Source organism: Coccidioides immitis, assembly GCF_000149335.2.
Source record: "Coccidioides immitis RS genomic scaffold supercont3.5, whole genome shotgun sequence".
Taxonomy (NCBI): Eukaryota; Fungi; Ascomycota; class Eurotiomycetes; order Onygenales; family Onygenaceae; genus Coccidioides; species Coccidioides immitis.
The window spans coordinates 1,214,335-1,227,947 of record NW_004504307.1 but is presented as its reverse complement, the minus strand read 5'-3'; the positions used below and the strand labels follow the sequence as shown (position 1 = coordinate 1,227,947).

Below are 13,613 nucleotides of genomic sequence, written 5' to 3'. Positions count from 1 at the left end.
ACTCTGCTAACTATCGTTCCCCTCCATTCCCCTCTTTGCCGCCAAACCTGTCTCTCTCAGGTTAGCAGGAAAACTTGGCACGAGATGACGGCACTTCCCCTTGGTCAAGGTGAGATCGCTCCTTGGTCCTCTTGGTCGCGCAGGAGTACCCCGGCCTGTTCACCAGCCCCTGTCCCTGCACATTCCTTCGCTCTTCTAGAATCATGTGTGCCGTTTTTTTTTTTCTCGTACTTTTGTGTGGAGCAGCTCGTCTCCATCTTCCTTCGGCTCGGATCCCCCTTGGCGACCCTTCCCCAGATTGTTGTCGCATCTCGATCCCTAGCGCCGCGGGCAGATCCCTGGGTTCATCCATGGAAACGAACCACCGACCGCAGCCGATGCTTGATCCCATCCATCGCCGGTCGATCCATGTGGTTCCCTTGCTCCTTCAGCGACGACCAAAATTTGAGTTCTGCAACGGGACGACGTCCCATCGGCCGAAGAGAAAGCAATTAAAGAGAGCTAACCCTTGTTGGGCATCAATGACACCACGACTGGTCTTCCAGAATGCTCTCACCTCATCGCTGTGTTGTCGCTGTCAAGTTTTTGTTTTTATATTTATTTTTATTTTCTTATGTTTGTTATTGAATGGTTTGGGCGTCTTCGCGCCGTTCCGTGGTGGCCCGATGCTGGACGATCGTGCCCGGGTTCAAGTGCGAAGAATGCCGAGACAGATCATCCCGAAACCCTCGGTTTCTGGAATCTCGACCACCCTAGCCTCTCGTCTTCCCCATTTGCAACGGTTATCTCCGGGCCTGATCCCTGTTGATCGGATGCCTGGAATTGAGCGAATTACCGCATTTCAAGCGAAACATCCAGAAAAATGGTGTTGCTGTCAGGACTCTTGAAATGCAAACACCCAGGTGTGTCCAAACTTGCGTATGGAAAAGACATACTCCGCACAGAGTCCACTGCCAGGGGGAGGGAAAAAAAAGGAAATGGCAAATGAGGTGTCATCACATGCCGTCGCTTCCACCGCCAGAGCAATAAGAGGAATGACTATTTCTGGAGCCGCAAGCCCGAGTGACAACTAGCTTTGTTGAGTGGCATTTACGTGCATGATTTGCTGGCGGGTGGCACTAGAAAAGTAGGTCGATCAGTATTAAATTTCGTTAAGGGGTGGTACTGGCTTCAAGCTACGGAGCCAAGAGCCGGAGTCCTAGTCAAGCAGCTTGCCCAAACACGGGGACAACCTCACCTCTAAAACCCCCACAAATTCGCTGCTGGAACTTTCTTTGCTCTTTTTGTGAAATTTTGATTGCTCTGGAATTCTGCCACTTTTAAGATCTAATTTTTTCACTTTTCATTTTTCATACATTATTTTTTGTTTTATATTGTGAAGGAAGAAATAAAAAAGAAGAGAAAAGAAAACCTATCCTGCAAACCCATCAAGCAATTGTCTGCCAATAATGACTTGCTGTTCCACAAACCCTAGCCGTGATGATCATGGTGGCCACAACCATGGAAGCGTTGGCGCCGCTTCCTGCTGTTCTGGAGGAGCACAGCAAACTGGGAACCGCTCTGCTGGTTGTGGAGGTGCAGAAAAGCCATCACCTACTGGAGAGGGTGACTTCGACCAGTGCTGCAAGGATGCAAGTGCTGAACGATGTGATAGTCTGTCCCTCCTCAACCCATTACTAACTATAAATTGTACCTTCTGACTGGTCATTGCTTTACAGAAAGCTGCATTGAAGGTGTTGCAGCATATGAATGCCAGAGGGCCTGTGAGAGTGAAGCAAGCAATGGTAAATTCTATCTTAATTGAATTTCGAGTTTTCACTCTTGAAGAAGAAAAGAGACATTGTCAAAATCCTAGGAACCTTTTTTTTTTTTTTTTTTTTTTTTGTTTTTTTCCTTTCGTTGTCTAACCTCTGATGTCTTCGAAATAGCATCCTCCTTCGAAGCAGGCAGAGAGCATCTCATGAGCGAGCATGTCCACCAACATGATGAGGAGGGAAAGCATACAAACTTGGCATGCACCAACCACCTTCACGCGGCGTTTGAGCGGTACAACTCGTACCTGGAGTCCGCTCGCTGCATCTGTCGCAGCGTCCTCATGAACCAAAAGGAGCCATGTTGTGCCAGACAGCCGTCGAAGCTCTCGCTCTTCGCAAAGAAAGGCTCCCGCTCTGCTCATGACGAGAAAGACAAATTGATTTCTGCCGAGGAAACCCGCGGGTTGTTAACTTCCGACCATGGCCACGGCCACGGCCACGATGATGGAGATTGCTGCGGAGATAGCCATAGATTCGGGTCTTCTGGTAATGCAATCATTGCTGGTGACCCCGTTGATATCGAAAAAGCCGCTGCACACGAACACGTCCTTCTTTCTGTCAGCGGCATGACCTGCTCCGGCTGTGGGAACAAAATGGCCAAGACTCTTCGAGAAACTCTCGGTGTGTTCAATGTCCGTGTCAATTTCGTGATGGGAAGTGCCGACTTCGACTTGGATACCACCGTCATTCAGGTGGAAGAGTTAATCCGCAGGGTCACAAGAGCAACCGGATTCCAATGTTCCCGACTCGCTAATAGTGATCAGTATATCGATGTTTTGATGGCCAAAGAAGCAATCTCGGAGATTTCAGCCAATCCGCCACGCGGTGTTGTCGATGTTTCTCCTCTTGGAAAAAAAGCAGCTCGGATTACCTATGATCCCATGGTGATCGGAGCCAGGTCTCTGGTAGACTCTCTGGGTCATTTTTCAAAGGGTCTCGCACCGCCCAATTATCAAGATCCTTCGGCAACGGCCGAGAGACGCAGGCTGAATGACATGTTGATCAAGACGGTTGTTTCTGCCGTCTTCACTATCCCTGTCGCTGTTCTTGCCTGGGGTCACACTCTTGTCCACGATAATGCCAAGGCATACGTTTCCCTTGCGTTGGCCACGGTCGTTCAGGCCGTGGCTATTCCCGAGTTTTATATCCCGGCCATTTCCTCGTTGATCTACAGCCGCACTATTGAAATGGACATGCTGGTTGTCATCAGTATCACCGCTGCCTATGTTTATTCTGTCGTTGCATTCGGATTTGATATTGCCGGGAAGCCTCTTGAAACAGAGGAATTTTTTGAAACTAGCACCCTCCTCATCACCCTGGTCCTCTTTGGTCGACTGGTTGCCGCTTATGCCCGCAGAAGAGCGGTTGCCGCTGTTTCTACCAGGTCTCTTCAACCTACCACTGCCAATCTGCTTGAAGGCAAAGACCATAGAGAGATAGACGTCCGTCTTCTCCAATTTGGGGACAGCTTTTTGGTCATGCCTCATACCAAGGTGCCAACTGATGGCAAAATCGTAGAGGGCGCAAGCGAGGTTGACGAATCAATGCTTACGGGCGAGAGTTTACCCGTTCACAAGTCTGTTGGCATGCCCGTAATTGCTGGTACCATCAACGGCTCTGGAATCCTTAAATGTCGTTTGACACGTCTTCCGGGCAAAAACACCGTGACTGACATTGCTGGATTGGTAGAGGAAGCTTCAAACACCAAGCCAAGGGTTCAAAGTCTTGCAGACAGGGTCGCTGGCTGGTTCGTTCCAATTGTCTCCACGGTCGCAGCTATTGTCCTCATTGCGTGGGTGGTGGTTTGTGTCAAGGTTCGAAACGCAGCTGGTGGTGATGCTGTCGGAACTGCGATCACGTATGCAATTGCAGTATTCGCTGTCTCATGCCCTTGTGCCCTAGGCTTAGCTGTGCCGATGGTTCTCGTCGTTGCCGGAGGTGTTGCGGCACGAGGCGGAGTTGTCATCAAGTCGGGAGATTCTACCGAGCGGGCTCATAGCCTGACTGATGTGGTCTTCGATAAAACTGGAACCATCACCACGGGCGAGCTGGACGTCTTGGCAGTAGAGGTATTATCCGGGGAGCGACGTGAAATTCTCTCCATGGCCAAAGCCCTTGTTTCCGACAACAAGCACCCGGTTTCTGTTTCTGTTGCGAAATATTTGGAGAACGAAACTGCTGACCAGCGACTTGAAAACATTCGCTCTGTTCCCGGGGCTGGCGTTGAGGCCACTTTGGAGCACGCTTCGCTGAAAGCCGGCAATCCTCGTTGGTTGCGGGTCGAGCAACACCCCGCTGTTGTCAACGTCGTCCAACAATGCATGACTCCTCTATGCTTGACTATAAACGGTGAACTCGTCGCAGTGTTTGGCTTGAAGAGCAATCTCCGAGCTGAAGTGAGATCTGTCGTCGAGAAGCTTAGAGATAGAAACATCTCTATGCACATTGTCAGCGGTGACGAACACAAAGCCGTTGAAGATGTTGCCGCGTCCGTTGGGATTCCAAGGCAGAATGTCGCTGCGCGTAAAACTCCAGCTGAAAAACGGGATTACGTTAAGAGCCTCATGGACCGGGGAAAAGTCGTTCTCTTCTGCGGTGACGGTACAAACGATGCCGTTGCCATCGCACAGGCGGATGTTGGCGTCCAGATTGGTTCTTCATCCGACGTTACCCGTGCTACTGCCGATGTCGTCCTGCTGTCCGGTTTGGAAGGCCTGATCTTTCTTCTCGACGTATCCACGGCATCATTCAGGCGTATCGTTTTCAACTTCGTCTGGGCAGCGGTGTACAATGTATTCGCAATCCTGCTTGCCGGTGGTGCGTTCGTGAAGGTGCGGATTCCTCCCGCGTACGCTGGACTTGGTGAAATTGTCAGTGTTCTGCCAGTGATCATTGCGGCCCTCAGCATGGCGGGGATGAAGCGATCCCGTTTCGCCTAATAGGCCAAAGACTTGACGCGAAATTATGGGGCTGATGTAGGGCAAGATTGTATGTAGATTTGGGAAACCCTACATAGATTTAAGCACATTCGAGCATCGAATAAATATTGACCTTGTTACCTCCATAAATCCTAGAATTAGTTACTAAAACTATCCATTTGGTTAAGAAGCCAGTCTGCCAACCAACTTACTTACTGAATAGCTACATGCTAACAGTTAGATACGCATAAGGAGAGCCTATTTTATCCAGGCTCCCTTGCTAATCTGTTTATCTCTTCTATTTACGAAATACGCCGCAACGTTCCATCCCCACACGCACACATTTTTACTCTACATGTTCCAAAAAGTTGGGTAAATTCAATTTGCTACTTAGCGCCAAACTGACCATCAAAATTTACGTTCGGGGTTCTCTATTGAACTTTTTTTCCCGCCACCGGAGAACAGCTCTCGCCTAAAAGCAAGCTACGGCGGTGATGTCACGCAACCATCCCGAAGCCCATTAATAATTATGAGATCAATTCGGAATTTGGTCTCGAACCAGGAGCAAGAAGCGCATAATTATTAGTTTTTCTAAGGAATTTCGGAGCGGAATTCCGGTGTGTATACGGAGCAATCCGTAAGATGTGGGGATCATCTTGGGCGCCCCCGCCAGCCCTCTGCCGATATAACTAAGGAGAGAAGTCGAGCAGCAGCATTGAATCGAACGCCTGCATGATATTTTCTTTGGTATCTGCATGCTCTGCATTTGGTATGACACTCCGTACATATTCTGCGTTCTTTGTTCTCGAAGCAGGACGAGCACTTGAAGAACGAGAAGACAACCAAAGCTCTTTATATAACGTTATTTCTCTAATAATACCCGCTCCCACTGCCGAATAAAGTCAAGGAAACGCAGAAAAAAAAAAAAAAAGGAAAAAAGAAAAAAGAAAACGAAAACGAATATATCCACCATGAAAGAAGCTTTTGCATCTCTTTCTGGCGACAAAGTCAAGGTCTCCATCAAGGATTCTCCAATTCCTCACCCCAATGACTCCCAGCTGGTCATCCGCGTGGTGGCTACAGGCTTGAATCCAAAAGATTGGAAATTCTTGAGCGATAAGCCGACAAACCAGGGAGACGATGTTGCCGGCTACGTGCACGCCGTGGGCAGTAAGGTGACTGAGTTCAAGCCCGGAGACAGGGTGGCTGCATTTCATCAGATATTGGCTCCCCATGGAGGGTATGCGGAGTACGCAGTGGTATGGGCGCACACGACATTTCATCTACCAAAGGAGGTTTCGTTCGAAGGCTAGTTTAGATTGCATCCTTGTTTTCTTCTTGTTGTCTGCCTTCAAGACTGTTCTTTCTTTTAATTTTATATAAATAAGATAAATCTAACCTATCCCGTAGAAGCCGCAACAATCCCCCTAGCCGCCATGACCGCTGCCCTTGGTCTTTATCAGGACCTCGCCCTCCCGGTCCCCTGGAATCCAGCTCGCACCCGCACCCCTCTGATCGTTTACGGCGGCGCCTCCACTGTCGGCTCCTTCGTCATCAAACTCGCCAAGCTCTCCAACATCCATCCCATCATAACCGTCGCAGGCAAGGGTATCCCGCAAGTCGAGGCTCTCCTCGACAAATCCAAAGGCGACATTGTAATCGACTACCGCACCGGCGATAAGGCTGTCGTGACTGCATTCACTAAGGCTCTGGGCGGTAAAAAGATCGAATACGCGTTTGACGCGACGAGCGAGCATAACAGCTACGTGAACATTGGGCATGTGCTGGATCCAGAGAAGGGGAAGATTGTGGTGGTGCAGCCAGGGATGGAGTACAATATGCCCGTTGATGTGAAGCCGAGTCCTGTGTATGTAGCTACTGTGCATGAGGATGGGAATGTGTTTCAGCCTATGGAGAAAGTAGGCCCAATCGGGGATAAGGAGTTTGGGCTGGTGTTTTTTAGGTTCTTTGGGCATGGATTGGCGCAGGGTTGGTTTAGAGGTCATCAATATCGGTTGGTGGAGAAGGGGTTGGAGGGCCTTGAGAATGCGTTAAATAATTTGAAGGAGGGTAAAGTAAGTGGTTTCAAGTACGTGATCAGGATCGCTGACACGCCTGATTTGGGAGAATAGGGGGGGAAAAAAAAAAGAAAAGAAGAAAAGAAAAAGCCTTGAACAGATTAGGGAGGCAGGTTTGAACATGTAGCGGTGGATTGTCATCTTGACAATATGAAGAATCATTATGAACACGCTGGATAACGAACCATGCACATATGACAAGGGACACAGGCACACAAAATGTCTCTCAAAGATAACTCCAGGTTGCTTTTTCCCAACCAGACAAATATTAAAAGGGGGCTTTTGCAGGCTGTAAAAAGAGACTGACCTTCACCCAACGCCCAATTGGATCCATGCTCCTCTCCATGAATTTGAAAAACAAAATTCATCCTTCATCAAAAGCATATTTTTCAATATTATGCGCCGATGTCCATCCGGCTATCATCCCCAGCGGTTTTCCCTCTTCGAGCACCCAGCGCCATGCCCTCATCCCCAATATCATCATCGTCATCGTCATCGTCGTCTTCTTCTTTATCCTCGATGAATTGAGTTTCCATCCCAATTCTTTTTAGCCTCTCCTTCATCTCATCCCTCTTTCTATCCTGCCACCTCGCCAATGCAGCACTGGCATGAACCCGGAATCCAAATACTTTGGGCTCGTATCGCCGCAGGGACTTCTCCGGTATTAAACACGGGTAAACCTGAAAGAGTATATTGTGAAAGGAAGTTCCAAAATAGGCACCGTCGATGGAAGCATGGCGGGACGACTTGGGGTTGTATAAATCCTCGCACTTGGCGCAGTATAGCTTAACCGGCTTCACGCCAGCAACGTCGGTGAGGCCCATTGGGAGAAGCGGGTGTTGCTCACACATAACTCGTGGGCATTTCCCGAAGTCTGCTCTTTTATATTTCTCTAGCTGTGTAGCCTCCCATTAGTATGGATAATACTCCTGCAGAAGGGGAACAGGAAATACACCGTACCATTTTTGCTAATCCACGGGTCGTGACTATGTATCGAGCATGCACCATGCCGTACAGATGTCTCGCGTTCTTCTCAATCTGTTCTCTAGTCTCGTCGTCGGCGTCCAAGTCGAACACATCCGTGACTAGATCCAAGGCATATTGATAGAAATCCACTTCGGTGTTCAATCCCGTCAAGTTGAAACGATCGGTAAGATATTCTTCGTCGATTTCGCAAAAGTATTCATTTCCTCGAGACGATATAAACTAGTAGGAGGAGAAGTGTCTTGTTAGAATAGCCTTATAAAGAATCAAGGGAGATCTCTGCATGCTCGCGGGACAAGTAAGATAAAGAAACACGCTCAACAACCTCGCGACCAAAATGGCCTTGCCAATGGGCAATTCTCTTCCTGCCGCTGCAACTGATGCTGCGGATTTCCCCCTCCTCGAACAAACATGACCGGGCGCACGAGAGGCGCCATATCTAGGAGAACAACCGGAAAAAAAGAAAAGAGGAGACCTCACTCACCCAATCTCTCCAGAAGCTCGTATAGTCACTGTCAGACTCTGTGTTGAAGTCCTCCATTATGGCCCCAAAGCCTCTTGGAAAGCGGGACCGCTGGCTCTCTTGAAAGGCTTTGTCCTCGAGGGTGCTGTGCCGAATACGCGCTGTTATCCTCAATCCCGGCCTTCAATAGGTACCATGGAACTGCTTGCCCTTAGGCAACGTTCGTGACACTTCGGTTTCCTCCCTCGGTCGGTGGATATATAACATGTGGTTGGTTCGCGGGACGAACGGTTCGCGCAGAAGTCACAGCTTGGCGCTGGAGGAACATGCAAATTGTGGGAATGGTTGGGCGCGGGGTTTGTCTTGCCACGCACCCAACATCAGTACAACAGGTCGGGCCTGCGCCCGAGACCGGAGTAATGATATCAGGCAGATAAAAAAAAAAAGAAAAAAAAAATGTATTCAATTTAGAGTGGAGAGTTCAACCGCTATCAAAGCTACAATGGCTGGCTATAGAAATGTGCTATATTTGGTACCTGTGTATATCAAACCCGGATAGTATTCGAAATTCTTGTGAAAAACATATTGTGAACCAAAAGGGAATCGCTTAAAGAGAGAGTATATTATTTAAAAAAAAAGGACCAAATCTGGTATCGGTAGGTTACCGCCGCGCTCGATCACACTCCTCAAGGAATTTGTAGATCCCTTCAAAGCCGCCGCAGTCAGATACGCTGTGAGCCGTTGCCTCAGGTCTGTCACCGAAAAAGGCTCTGTCGCCAAGGTCGCTGATATTCACGCTGGAATACTCCGAGTGCGACCGAGCCCAAGGGTTCTTCTCCACGCTAGACACATACTGATAATCCCGCCAGTTGGCACTTGTGGAATGCCGTGTTGGGTCGGAAACCATCATCTGGCGCCAATCGACCTTGTCAGGTGTGACAAGAGGGGGATCGTAGAAATAAAAGAGGTCAGCTTCCGAATCTTGATGGCTAGGGGCGAACGGAAACAAAAGCGCCATTTCGGTGCCATTGTGCGCCTCAAAGTCGGGGTCTTGGTGGATAACTCCGCGCTGGACGCCGACTTCGACGCATAAGCGCTCGACTGATTCTGCGTCACAACCAGGGAAGCGAACACGAATGGTCGACTGATCATGCAAAGATAGCGGCAAATCGCCCAATGTGGCGATCTTTTTCAGATCGTTTAGGACGGCAGCGAATTCCTTCAAAGCCCGGGCGAAATCAGCAGAGAGCAAGTCCATCAAAGTGGGCGTGTTCAAGTTGATCTGTTCGCAAGTCTTAGAAACGGAAGACTTCTGCATCTGGTCAAGGCAGCCAAAGGCGGTTATAGTCGGGGATAGCTTGAAATCAATATAAGAACCGGCGGCGGTGCGAGGAACGGCATTCATTTTGCGATTCGCCTCTTCCTGCAAAGAAGTCACGATTTTATATTGCTTACGACCTGTCTTGTTATCGACGCCATCAAACCTAGCCCTCTGGCCAGAAAGCCAGAAAGCTCGAACTCCAGCAGATACATTCTGGACGACTTGGGCGGGGCATGTGGGAGAACTGGAGAAATATCTCACACCACCGATGCGGCCGGCGCCAACGGCGTACCCACCGGCGGTCCGGCAAAGCGTACCTCCGGTGAGATTTGGCCTTAACGTTGATGCGAAAGGAGTTCGAGTCGTTAAGCGGCTGATGGCGGTGCGAATCTTGGATGACTGGATAGAGCCGGTAGCAAAGCGTCGTGATGCGCGAACTGTAGAGAAATGGCGGCTTTGAGTCTGACGGATTGCGGCAATGCGATTGATAGGCTGACGGTGCTGGATGCGTGCGTATATTGGTTGAAATTGTAGATGAGACGATTGGCCCGGCTCAGGCAGTCTTGCCCGAACAGCCCGGGATACCTTTTCAAAGGCAAACCTGTCAAGAGTCAGACCAGATCACGGATTAACTACAAAGGAAATGTCACAGCAGCCTTACCTGGCTACCCGCCAAACCTTCGGCAGTAGTTGGTGCCCACTAGGCCCCATGACTGCAATCGGCCTGGTGCATCCAAATCGTCAACGTTGGGATTTCGAATCGGTCTCGACGTGCGGAGAGAGCGGACCTGGACGGACGCGGCTGAAAGTCAACTTCAAAAGGCGATGACCTCAGTTGTGGCGCAGCACTCGGGAGCACGTTTATCCGAAAATTGGATTATTAACAAAGTTCTAGCTACTTTCACGTGATAATTCGGGTTCGGGCCGAGTTCGGCGACATTGGAATCGGGCGAGGACCTCAGATTCGGCTCGGAGAGACAAAATGCCCCAAGCTCCAAGCAGCGAGCATGGACAATTCGTCTCCAGGGTGTTCTTGGAAAGCCGCCAGTGTTGGATCTGGCAGGGAACTTTGCCCAAAGGCCCCCACCCACCCCCACCTTTTCTTTTGGTACTGGGTGGAAGGGCTGACACTTATCACAAACACATCTCGACCACGGTTATGACCATACATCTTTCTGATGGACGCTCATTTGCCCTCACGTTCTTCAGTTGAATTGCAGGGGCGCGCCAGCGTTTGAATTATAAGTGAGGTTTCGCTACTTGTCGTCCTCGCTGTTTCCCGCGCAATCCTCGTCAGTTCCCCCCTTGCAAAGTGACCCGAGTGCTCCGTAGTTGCATGTAAAATTGAGCCCTTCCTTTTCCCTCGGAATTTTCTCATTTTGCAGTCCAGAAAGCTGGCCTGTTATCTTAGAAACCATTACCTAAACCCTTGAAGGATCCAAAACAGGAAGGCCATCAAATACGAGCGCAACGCTTTATATCCTCCCTGGTGATATCACAAGACAGGCATCTCTCAACCGACCAATAAATATTACTGGTTCTCTGCATGATCATAATTGAAAAATGATCTTCGTTCTTATCCTTAGCTTACCCCATATTTCGCACAGAGAAGTCCTTTACCATATGGGGAGAAACTAACCCCCACGTGCATCATAAATGCTTCCATGATGATTTCAAAGTATGTACGGAGTATTCGTACATACTCTGTACACACGTACACAACCTGCTAGCTATATTGTGTATCAATGTTCTCAAATCTGAGTCACTGATCATGCAAGCGAGCCGTCCCGCTAGGACTGGCACGAGCTAAATATCATGTCTGGACATCCTGGATGGATCTCTCCGAAAGAACAACAAAGGCAGTGCAGTAAAATTTCCTACCGTGCTTGCCACGCCCGCTCCTTTCCTTTGCTTTCCTCTGAACAAATTGATTTTTCAACAAGCGAAGCAGTGTTTCATGCTTCGAGATCAGATATCTCCTCCACTTGAGCAGGTTTCCCGGTGAATAAAATCAAGGCCCTGCCATGCACGCTCGAACCACTTTCGGGACATTCGAACAGTATCGGAGAACCTGCACACCGGCTCTACGTTTCCCGTCGGCCCTCCGTCGTTGCTCTGTGCGATTGAGCATACGGGATGCCTTTACCGATTTCCATCTTCCATGCTCAACACATCAATGTAACACTGCAAAAAATGTTGCCCAAGCTGGTGACCAGCACCTAAATTAGGTGTGTCCATGGCATTGTGCCTGTGGTGTCGTCGTTCTGAAGAGGAAAGCCCCTCATAGCCGGGCATGTTTAGACTACGCGGCTACATGTGGGAAACCTCAGGCCGTAGTTTCAGCGGCTCCGTGAGGGTTTTGTCACTTTTATTTGGTTCCAGGCGGAATGCGATGGCTAAGCGAATGTAGCCGGCATAGCTGTTATAAATTTGTATGACAGCCCTCACTCCCAGTTTAGGACATTGTCACGGTCCGTCTTTGGATAGCATAGCCTCATCTGTTCGTGGTGTTCTCGAAGGATACATTGCCCATCATGCAGCTCCTTAACCTCAGCCTGTTCTTTTTGTTGCCCTTTGCGACAGCCAACCCCATTCCGCAAGATAGCCAGGACATCATTCCTGGGCAATATATCGTTACTTTGAAAGATGGCCTCACGACGGCGGAAATTGATGCTCACAAGACGTGGCTTGCTTCCACCCACCGATCCAACATTGCGGCAAAGGGACACAGCGGAATAGAGTCCGAGGGAGTTTTCAAACACTTCCAGATTCACAAATTGAATATGTACGCTGCAGGCCTCGACAAGAAGACTGTAGAAGAACTCAGACGCAGCCCACATGTAAGCCGTGCAGGATCAGAATTTTGCAAGTGCTCTATTCCACTAATCTATACGTATCTCCTCAGGTAAAATCGGTTCTCCCTGACCAAAAGATATATCTAGCAGAGGCTGTGACACAGTCCAATGCTGGATGGAACCTTGGCTATATGTCAAGTAAGGGACAACCGAGTCCCTCGTGGAGTACGCTCACAAACTATACGTATGACAGTACAGCAGGAGAAGGTGTTTGGGCCTATGTCCTGGATACTGGAGTCAATGTGAATCACGTTGAATTCGAGGGACGGGCAATTCTGGGACGTAACTCTATCCCAAACAGGCCCCATGAAGATACCTTTGGCCATGGCACATACGTTGGGGGTATCATTGCCGGGAAAACCTATGGCGTTGCGAAAAAGGCTACTGTAGTCTCTGCAAAGGCTTTTGACGGCGGATCGGTCTGTGATGTTCGCTCGCGTTCCTATATTTTAAGCGGCTAACTTCTATCCGATAGAGTTCCTACCGATATATCCTGGATTCATACGAGTGGATTGTCAAGAACATTACTGATAGTGACCGTAAATCTAAATCGGTCATTAACTTGAGCATCTGTAAGTCCACCATGGAACACAACATTTCAAAATCTATACGCTAAGAAAAATGTGGCTCAAGCCGGCGCTAAATATCAACCCTTTGATGACGCGATCGAAAATGTTTTTCAGGCGGGTATCACCACTGTTGTTGCCTCTGGAAATGATGGAGTAAGATACCCATGAACCCTGAGTTGCTGGAGCCTTTGTTAATGTGTCGCCAAAGAGAGATGCTTCACAAAACACCCCAGCTTCGTCGCCGAACGCAATCACTGTAGGGGCACTGCGCTGGGAGAACACCAGGCCAGGATTCTCCAATTATGGAAAAGTTGTTGACCTTTTTGCACCCGGAGAGTTGATCCGATCGGGCTGGACAGGCGGTAATAATGCGACCCGGGTTGCATCCGGAACTTCTGCAGCAAGTCCACACGTTGCTGGGCTTGTTGCGTATTTGATGAGTATTGAGACCTTGTCTTCCCCTTCAGAGGTCACTGCAAGAGTTCTTAACCTCACCATCCCTGGGCTGGTCAAGGATGCAAGGGATAGTCCAAACAAGGTTGCCTACAATGGAATTCAGGAGATGTTGTAAAAACTTAACTGTAAATGATCCCGGGTGGAGAGAGAGAGAG

At 49.2% G+C, this 13,613-nt stretch overlaps 6 protein-coding genes across 6 annotated transcripts; 3 read left to right on the top strand and 3 right to left on the bottom strand.

Moving 5' to 3' along the window:
• Positions 1-6: 6 nt before the first annotated feature.
• On the bottom strand, positions 7-352 carry CIMG_13560 (uncharacterized protein; the record flags this gene model as incomplete). Its single annotated transcript, XM_001239270.1, has 2 exons — positions 7-47; positions 232-352. 2 exons carry the CDS (start codon positions 350-352, stop codon positions 7-9), a joined length of 162 nt encoding a protein of 53 aa, XP_001239271.1.
• CIMG_10292 (heavy metal translocating P-type ATPase) lies at positions 15-4,902 on the top strand. Its single transcript, XM_001239269.2, has 3 exons — positions 15-1,653; positions 1,719-1,784; positions 1,929-4,902. Exons 1-3 carry the CDS (start codon positions 1,449-1,451, stop codon positions 4,751-4,753), a joined length of 3,096 nt encoding a protein of 1,031 aa, XP_001239270.1. The 5' UTR covers positions 15-1,448; the 3' UTR covers positions 4,754-4,902.
• Positions 4,903-5,414: 512 nt separating this feature from the next.
• CIMG_10291 (alcohol dehydrogenase) lies at positions 5,415-7,707 on the top strand. The gene is made up of 2 exons (XM_001239268.2): positions 5,415-6,040; positions 6,143-7,707. Exons 1-2 carry the CDS (start codon positions 5,704-5,706, stop codon positions 6,862-6,864), a joined length of 1,059 nt encoding a protein of 352 aa, XP_001239269.2. The 5' UTR covers positions 5,415-5,703; the 3' UTR covers positions 6,865-7,707.
• Positions 6,154-8,538, bottom strand: CIMG_10290 (casein kinase II subunit beta-2). Its single transcript, XM_001239267.2, has 3 exons — positions 8,279-8,538; positions 7,771-8,016; positions 6,154-7,706 (listed from the first exon to the last, which is right to left on the bottom strand). Exons 1-3 carry the CDS (start codon positions 8,333-8,335, stop codon positions 7,206-7,208), a joined length of 804 nt encoding a protein of 267 aa, XP_001239268.1. The 5' UTR covers positions 8,336-8,538; the 3' UTR covers positions 6,154-7,205.
• Positions 8,539-8,697: 159 nt separating this feature from the next.
• Positions 8,698-10,339, bottom strand: CIMG_10289 (uncharacterized protein). The gene is made up of 2 exons (XM_001239266.2): positions 10,240-10,339; positions 8,698-10,179 (listed from the first exon to the last, which is right to left on the bottom strand). The coding sequence occupies exons 1-2, from the start codon at positions 10,287-10,289 to the stop codon at positions 8,919-8,921; spliced, it is 1,311 nt and encodes a 436-aa protein (XP_001239267.1). The 5' UTR covers positions 10,290-10,339; the 3' UTR covers positions 8,698-8,918.
• A 1,773-nt stretch (positions 10,340-12,112) lies between these two features.
• On the top strand, positions 12,113-13,573 carry CIMG_10288 (subtilisin-like protease; the record flags this gene model as incomplete). Its single annotated transcript, XM_001239265.2, has 5 exons — positions 12,113-12,418; positions 12,484-12,861; positions 12,909-13,005; positions 13,067-13,155; positions 13,211-13,573. 5 exons carry the CDS (start codon positions 12,113-12,115, stop codon positions 13,571-13,573), a joined length of 1,233 nt encoding a protein of 410 aa, XP_001239266.2.
• Between the last annotated feature and the right edge of the window lie 40 nt (positions 13,574-13,613).